The 9,078-nt window shown below is 49.5% G+C and overlaps 1 protein-coding gene across 2 annotated transcripts in view; it reads left to right on the top strand.

Annotated features, from left to right (window-relative positions):
* The first annotated feature begins 8,313 nt into the window (after positions 1-8,313).
* Positions 8,314-9,078, top strand: part of LOC101730988 (trypsin) — a 35,104-nt gene continuing 34,339 nt past the window's right edge. The window contains exon 1 of one of the 2 annotated variants that reach the window (XM_031905655.1): positions 8,314-8,396. In XM_031905655.1, the coding sequence (XP_031761515.1) occupies positions 8,357-8,396 (40 nt within the window). In that variant the 5' untranslated portion in view covers positions 8,314-8,356. The remainder of the gene's footprint in view (positions 8,397-9,078) is intronic. The other variant, XM_018090273.2, reaches the window with a different exon arrangement.

Below are 9,078 nucleotides of genomic sequence, written 5' to 3'. Positions count from 1 at the left end.
TTTTTGCGTTTTTTTTTTGGCGCTTTTTTTTGGCGTTTTTTTTTACAAGTATTTTTCTGAGAAGTTTTTGCCCTTGATCCCCCTCCTGCATGCCACTGCCCAGGTCGTGGCACCCTTTAAACAACTTTAAAATCATTTTTCTGGCCAGAAATGGCTTTTCTAGGTTTTAAAGTTCGCCTTCTCATTGAAGTCTATGGGGTTCGCAAAGTTCGCGAATATTCGCGAGTTTTGGCGAAAGTCCGCGAACGGGTTCGCGAACATTTTTGCGCGGGTTCGCTACATCCCTATCCATGAGAAAGGTTTCCGTGGGCCTCAGTTGGGTCAGGTGAGTCCCCAATCCTGGTACATCACTCTTTACCTGTGATTGCACAAACCCCGCCCTCATCTGCTATATTTCAATTTTCTTAAACCAAATCACATGTGGCCCAAATGAGCCTGGTCTTGATTGAACTCGAAAGCGAAGCAGGGCTGACCTTGGTTAGTATTTGAAGGGAGACCGCTGCGTACAGCAGGTCTCGTAACTCTTTGGATTCTGTCATGGCCCTTTTGGCTTTAGCTTGCCGCCTTTCTCTACTTTGATTCTCTCTCTTCACTTTTACACTTTTCCAAAGTATTTCAAACACCTTTGACCAAGTCACCTGGGGCCCAAATGAACCTGATCTTGGTAGATCTGGAAAGCTAAGCAGGGCTTGCCCTGGTCAGTGCTTGGAAGGGAGACCACTGTGTACAGTAAGTCTCTTAACTCTTTAAATTTTGACTTTAGCTTGCCGCCTTTCTCAACTTTGATTCTTTCTCCGGCCTTTAACTCTTTGCCAAAGTATTTCAAACTTTTTTACCAAAGTCTTCTGTGGCCTCAATGAGCCTGATGTTGATAGATCTGAAAAGCTAAGCAGGGCTGACCCTGGCCAGTGCTTTGAAGGGAGACCGCTGTGTACAACATGTCTCTTAACTCTATGAATTCTGTCATGGCCCTTTTGACTTTAGCTTGCCGCCTTTCCAACTTTAATTCTTTCTCCGGACTTTGACACATTGCCAAAGTATTTCATACTTTTTCAGCCAAGTCACCTGTTGCCCGAATGAACCTGATCTTGATAGATCTAGAACGCTAAGCAGGGCTTGCTTTGGTCAGTGCTTGGAAGGGAGACCTCTGCGTACAACATGTCTCTTAACTTTTTGAATTCTGTCATGGCCCTTTTGACTTTAGCTTGCTGCCTTTCTCAGCTTTGATTCTTTCTCTGGATTTTTACACTTTGCCAAAGTTTTCAAGCACTTACAACCAAGTCACCTGTGGCCCGAATGAGCCTGATCTTGATAGATCTGGAAAGCTAAGCAGGACTTGCCCTGGTCAGTGCTTGGAAGGGACACAGTTGCATAACAAAGGTCTTCTAACATTAAATTTAGCTTGCTGCCTTTCTGAACTTTGATTCTTTCTCCGGACTTTTACATTTGCCAAAGTATTTCAATTTTTTTCAGCCAAATCACCTGCGGCCTCACCATTCACAATCAGTCCATTGAAGTGAGTGTGCCTGTGTATGCTAGGTCTCTTAACTCTTTGAATTCTGTAATGGCCCTTTTGGTTTTAGCTTGCCGCCTTTCTCAACTTTGATTCTCTCTCTTGAGATTTACACTTTGCCAAAGTATTTCAAAACATTTCAACCAAGTCACCTGTGGCCCAAATGAACCTGATCTTGATAGATCTGAAAAGCTTACCAGGACTGAACCTGGTTAGTATATGGAAGGTAATGTATTGAATCCGTACCCGCGCTAAATAGATAAATTCAAGAGAGGAGAAAAAAAAAAACACCACCAGAATGTGATTTAATTAGTGATTCAATATATCACAGAGCAGCCATCCTCCAACGAATCCCCTAGTGTTTCAAACAGTAAATAACAACAGAGTTGGCGCTCACAAAACACCCGTGTCAGATAAAGTTAATCAATTAATCTTTATTAAGAAATGTTACAATAATCAGTGGATCAAAAACAAAAAGTGCAGACAGTGACAGAGAAAATGAGATAAGTAATAAAATTACAATAATTCATTCCCATATATTAATACACAATAATTAAAAAGGAGATGAGAATATATACAATTAAAAATAATTAGCAGTACCGACAGGAATTCATTGATCATTACAAGTATACTAAATCGAATTGATTATTGGATAAATTATGAAACAGTTAACAAACCTATAATTTAAACTCATAGGAATTAAAAAAACAATCTGAACAACATGATCGCTAGGCTCTCCCTCTCTCATTTATACTTCTCCCTCCACATTGATTAAGGCACATTAACCCTTTCCTGATTGGACTCAAATATTAGGCTAAAATACACTAAACCAAGGAACCCAGACCGAAAACAGTCATTAGCACATTAACCCTTTCCTTAGTCAGGCTGAAATAAACTAAACCAAAAAATCCAAATCAAAATTAAAACAATCAATGGACAATTGTAACCTTATTTAAAGATTACTCAATATATAAAGATAAAGCACAGAAATATGTATTTCATTCACTTACTCCCCATCTCCCCAACTACATATGTAATTCAATCCAAGTATATGGAAGGTAGACAGCAGGGGCCTGATTCACTAAAGGGCGATAAAACGTGCGCTATTCTTATTGTGCGCTAAAATTTTTACCGCGGCTTAATTTTGGCGATTTTTCGCACGATTCACTATAAGCATACTCGCACTTTTTTATTGCATGCGTTATTTTACTCGCGAAAGACTATTTCAATGTGGTATTTGCCGGTACATGCGCTAAATTACGCGAATAATCGCCGCATATGAATGGTAGCATAGAAATAGTGTATAAAAATTGTCGAAGCATATAAATGGTGTATATAAATATTAGCCACATATAAATGGTAGCATATAAATGGTAGCATATAAATGGTAGCATATAAATGGTAGCATATAAATAGTAGATGCATATAAATAGTAGATGCATATAAATAGTAGCATATAAATAGTAGCATATAAATGGTAGCATATAAATAGTAGATGCATATAAATAGTAGCATATAAATAGTAGATGCATATAAATAGTAGATGCATATAAATAGTAGCATATAAATAGTAGCATATAAATGGTAGCATATAAATAGTAGATGCATATAAATAGTAGATGCATATAAATAGTAGCATATAAATAGTAGCATATAAATGGTAGCATATAAATGGTAGCATATAAATAGTAGATGCATATAAATAGTAGATGCATATAAATAGTAGCATATAAATAGTATCATATAAATAGTAGCATATAAATGGTAGCATATAAATAGTAGCATATAAATAGTAGCATATAAATAGTAGATGCATATAAATAGTAGCCACTAGTGATGAGCAAATGTGTTCTGGTTTCTTTAGTGAAAAATTAGCAAATCTTTCGAAAGATCCCCGAAACGGCAAAAATGTTGTGCGGGCAAAAAAATTGTTGCCCGTGACTATTATTTTTTGACACTTGTATCAATTTTTGGATGTGCGGTGAATTTTTGTGTGGCGAATTTTTTCATGCGTTTTGCCATTGGCGGATTGTTTTGCGAAACGCATGAAAAAATCCGCCGCGAAAAAATTCAACGCACGTCCAAAAATTCGCTGCGAATCCATGTCTGGCGAAACATTTCATCACTTGTAGCCAAATAGAAAAAGTTGCGCAAATGAACGCACGCCATGTTAGCCATACACGCCAATACTTGCAGAAAATTACTGTATTAAAAATGACCATTTCGCTGCAAACTGGCGGCTGCGTCACTCTGAGGGAAACACACACTGAATAAATAACACTGTAAGTCCATATTTTATTGCAAAAAATCATTTACTGTACTTTTGTATAATTATCGCCTGCCTGTAGTAGGGGTTAATTTTCGCATAGCCGAATGCGATATTTAGCGCGCAAAAGTTATAGTGAATCATGCGATCGTATTCTTTTCAGCGCGGAAATTAACGCAAAACGGTAAAACTAGTGTGAGAAATACCCCATGCGAAAATGGCGATTTTTCGCACGTGATAATACTATGGTGAATCGCGCGCAAATTATTTTGCGTTTTTTAACGCGAAAAAGCGTGCGATAATTTTTATCGCCCTTTAGTGAATCAGGCCCCAGGTCTCTTAACTCTTGCCACCTTTCTCATATTTGCTGTGCAGAAACCTGGTATACGCAGCAGTCTCCATTCCATGTACTGACCAGGTCAAGCCCTGCTTAGCTTTCCAGATCTATCAAGATCAGGCTCATTCGGGTCACATCAAACTTGGTAGAAAAATTTTGAAATACTTTGGAAAAGTATAAAAGTCAAGAGAGAGAATCAAAGTTGAAAAAGGCGGGAAGCTAAAGTCAAAAGGGCCATGACAGAATTCAAAAAGTCAAGAGACCTGTTGTACGCAGAGGTCTCCCTTCCAAGCACTGACCAGGTTAAATCCTGCTTAGCTTTCCAGATCTATAAATAGCAGGTTCATTCTGGCCACAGGTGACTTGGTTTCAGAAGGGCCATGACAAAATTCAAAGAAATAAGGGTGAGGGCAGTGAGGGGGTTGGGGGATTCCCTACTGGGGGATGTTGGGTAGGGGGTTCCTCACGGTGAGGGCAGTGAGGGGGTTGGGGGATTCCCTACTGGGGGATGTTGGGTAGGGGGTTCCTCACGGTGAGGGCAGTGAGGGGGTTGGGGAATGCCCTGCCGGGGGATGTTGGGTAGGGGGTTCCTCACGGTGAGGGCAGTGAGGGGGTTGGGGAATGCCCTGCCGGGGGATGTTGGGTAGGGGGTTCCTCACGGTGAGGGCAGTGAGGGGGTCGGGGAATGCCCTGCCGGGGGATGTTGGGTAGGGGGTTCCTCACGGTGAGGGCAGTGAGGGGGTTGGGGAATGCCCTGCCGGGGGATGTTGGGTAGGGGGTTCCTCACGGTGAGGGGGTTGGGGAATGCCCTGCCGGGGGATGTTGGGTAGGGGGTTCCTCACGGTGAGGGCAGTGAGGGGGTTGGGGAATGCCCTGCCGGGGGATGTTGGGTAGGGGGTTCCTCACGGTGAGGGCAGTGAGGGGGTCGGGGAATGCCCTGCCGGGGGATGTTGGGTAGGGGGTTCCTCACGGTGAGGGCAGTGAGGGGGTTGGGGAATGCCCTGCCGGGGGATGTTGGGTAGGGGGTTCCTCACGGTGAGGGGGTTGGGGAATGCCCTGCCGGGGGATGTTGGGTAGGGGGTTCCTCACGGTGAGGGCAGTGAGGGGGTTGGGGAATGCCCTGCCGGGGGATGTTGGGTAGGGGGTTCCTCACGGTGAGGGCAGTGAGGGGGTTGGGGAATGCCCTGCCGGGGGATGTTGGGTAGGGGGTTCCTCACGGTGAGGGCAGTGAGGGGGTTGGGGATTCCCTACTGGGGGATGTTGGGTAGGGGGTTCCTCACGGTGAGGGCAGTGAGGGGGTTGGGGAATGCCCTGCCGGGGGATGTTGGGTAGGGGTTCCTCACGGTGAGGGCAGTGAGGGGGTCGGGGAATGCCCCTGCCGGGGGATGTTGGGTAGGGGGTTCCTCACGGTGAGGGCAGTGAGGGGGTTGGGGAATGCCCTGCCGGGGGATGTTGGGTAGGGGGTTCCTCACGGTGAGGGCAGTGAGGGGGTTGGGGAATGCCCTGCCGGGGGATGTTGGGTAGGGGGTTCCTCACGGTGAGGGCAGTGAGGGGGTTGGGGAATGCCCTGCCGGGGGATGTTGGGTAGGGGGTTCCTCACGGTGAGGGCAGTGAGGGGGTTGGTGGATGCCCTGCCGGGGATGTTGGGTAGGGGGTTCCTCACGGTGAGGGCAGTGAGGGGGTTGGGGAATGCCCTGCCGGGGGATGTTGGGTAGGGGGTTCCTCACGGTGAGGGCAGTGAGGGGGTTGGGGAATGCCCTGCCGGGGGATGTTGGGTAGGGGGTTCCTCACGGTGAGGGCAGTGAGGGTTGGGGAATGCCCTGCCGGGGGATGTTGGGTAGGGGGTTCCTCACGGTGAGGGCAGTGAGGGGGTTGGGGAATGCCCTGCCGGGGGATGTTGGGTAGGGGGTTCCTCACGGTGAGGGCAGTGAGGGGGTTGGGGAATGCCCTGCCGGGGGATGTTGGGTAGGGGGTTCCTCACGGTGAGGGCAGTGAGGAGGATGGGGGATTCCCTACTGCGGGGGATGTTGGGTAGGGGGTTCCTCACGGTGAGGGCAGTGAGGGGGTTGGGGAATGCCCTGCCGGGGGATGTTGGGTAGGGGGTTCCTCACGGTGAGGGCAGTGAGGGGGTTGGGGAATGCCCTGCCGGGGATGTTGGGTAGGGGGTTCCTCACGGTGAGGGCAGTGAGGGGGTTGGGGAATGCCCTGCCGGGGGATGTTGGGTAGGGGGTTCCTCACGGTGAGGGCAGTGAGGGGGTTGGGGATGCCCTGCCGGGGGATGTTGGGTAGGGGGTTCCTCACGGTGAGGCAGTGAGGGGGTTGGGGATGCCCTGCCGGGGGATGTGGTGGGGTTCCTCACGGTGGGGCAGTGAGGGGTTGGGGATGCCTGCCGGGGGATGTGGGAGGGGGTTCCTCACGGTGAGGGCAGTGAGGGGGTTGGGGAATGCCCTGCCGGGGGATGTTGGGGTAGGGGGTTCCTCACGGTGAGGGCAGTGAGGGGGTTGGGGAATGCCCTGCCGGGGGATGTTTGGGTAGGGGGGTTCCTCACGGTGAGGGCAGTGAGGGGTTGGGGAATGCCCTGCCGGGGGATGTTGGGTAGGGGGTTCCTCACGGTGAGGGCAGTGAGGGGGTTGGGGAATGCCCTGGCCGGGGGATGTTGGGTAGGGGGTTCCTCACGGTGAGGGCAGTGAGGGGGTTGGGGAATGCCCTGCCGGGGGATGTTGGGTAGGGGGTTCCTCACGGTGAGGGCAGTGAGGGGGTTGGGGGAATGCCCTGCCGGGGGATGTTGGGTAGGGGGTTCCTCACGGTGAGGGCAGTGAGGGGGTTGGGGATGCCCTGCCGGGGGATGTTGGGTAGGGGGTTCCTCAGGTGAGGGCAGTGAGGGGTTGGGATGCCCTGCCGGGGAATGTTGGGTAGGGGGTTCCTCCTGGGCAGTGAGGGGGGTTGGGGAATGCCCTGCCGGGGGATGTTGGGGTAGGGGGTTTCCTCACGGTGAGGGCAGTGAGGGGGTTGGGAATGCCCTGGCCGGGGGATGTTGGGTAGGGGGTTCCTCACGGTGAGGGCAGTGAGGGGGTTTGGGGAATGCCCTGCCGGGGGATGTTGGGTAGGGGGGTTCCTCACGGTGAGGGCAGTGAGGGGGTTGGGGAATGCCCTGCCTGGGGATGTTGGGTAGGGGGTTCCTCACGGTGAGTGGCAGTGAGGGGGTTGGGGAATGCCCTGCCGGGGGAATGTTGGGTTAGGGGGTTCTCACGGTGAGGGCAGTGAGGCGGTTGGGGAATGCCCTGCCGGGGGATGTTGGGTAGGGGGTTCCTCACGGTGAGGGCAGTGAGGGGTTGGGGAATGCCCTGCCGGGTGGGGGATGTTGGGTAGGGGGTTCCTCACGGTGAGGGCAGTGAGGGGGTTGGGGAATGCCCTGCCGGGGGATGTTGGGTAGGGGGTTCCTCACGGTGAGGGCACTGAGATTGGTGAACAAAACCAACTTTATTTGCTGATTTACCTTTTCTGGTTGCCACTATGGCACCCTAATCTTTACTACCTCTTTGCAGAAACTCCCAGACTCCTATTTCTTTCCGCTTTATTTTTTTACTTGAAAAACACCTGACACATCCCCTTTGCTCTCTCATGCAACCGGGTTCATTGAGGTCCATTATCCTCTCTACTTGGAAAGCCAACACCTGGGTACATGAGGCAACAGAGAACAGCCCCTGCCACTCCCGGCCTTGGGGGGACTTCTGGGGGCCCTTTATGGTACAGGTTCAGCCTCAGAGACATAAACTGCCTAATGCTGGCAATGCCCTAAGGGGTACAGTATATAAATGGGGGTACAGCAGCAGAACCACATTACTACACCATCACAATAACAATATGGGGCAGACATTCTTTTCTCTTTCACATTTTCCTATTATATATTAATGGAAGGATATGAGAACTTCCCAAAGGCTAAAAATAAGATCAGCAAGGACAACGTTTGCCTCCATGAATTCACAGATTAAAACATACGGAAATTCTGTAGAATGGACGGGATAATTAGCAGCTGGCAAAGAGTCAACTTTATCTGTGCAGGTTCCGTGACCACAACAAGGTCACTGATTGGCTTAAACATATTTATGTTCTAAATGTGGCAGCATGTTGGGAAATGATAGAGGTGAAAGGTGATTGGATCAATAGATCTGCTCAGGTTCGAGTATAAGTAGGTGATGTTTCTCTGCCGTAGCACTCACTTCTGCTACAGATCTCCACCATGAAGCTCTTTCTGCTCTGTGTCCTGCTGGGGGCAGCTGGTGAGTCCTCAGTCCAATGAGTGAATTCACTTGGGGGAGGGTGGTGGAGCATAGGAAGGGGGTCTTTACTGTAAGGGCAGTCAGGTTATGGGGTTCCCTACCAAGAGAGGGGGAATGAGTGATACATTGGGGGTGGGGAGGAAAGGGGATCTCACCATCAGCATAGGAAGGGGTTCCTTACTGTAAGGGCAGTCAGATTATGGAATTCCCTACAAAGAGAGGGGGAATGAGTGATACATTGGGGGTGGGGGGGGGAAAGGGGATCTCACCATCAACATAGGAAGGGGGTTCCTTACTGTAAGGGCAGTCAGGTTATGGGGTTCCCTACCAGGACAGGGAGAATGAGTGATTCATTGGGGGAGGGAAAGGGGATCTCACCATGAGCATAGGAAGGGGTTCCTTACTGTAAGGCCCGTCAGGAATTGGGGTTCCCTACCCAGAGAGGGGGAATGAGTGATACATTGGGGGTGGGGAGGAAAGGGGATCTCACCATCAGCATAGGAAGGGGCTCCTTACTGTAAGGGCAGTCAGGTTATGGGCTTCCCTACCAAGAGAGGGGGAATGAGTGATACATTGGGGGTGGGGAGGAAAGGGGATCTCACCATCAGCATAGGAAGGGGTTCCTTACTGTAAGGACAGTCAGGTTATGGGCTTCCCTACCTGTAGAGGGGAAATGAGTGAT

This window comes from Xenopus tropicalis, chromosome 7 (assembly GCF_000004195.4).
Source record: "Xenopus tropicalis strain Nigerian chromosome 7, UCB_Xtro_10.0, whole genome shotgun sequence".
In the NCBI taxonomy this organism is placed as follows: domain Eukaryota; kingdom Metazoa; phylum Chordata; class Amphibia; order Anura; family Pipidae; genus Xenopus; species Xenopus tropicalis.
This window is presented reverse-complemented; position numbering and strand designations above follow the sequence as displayed.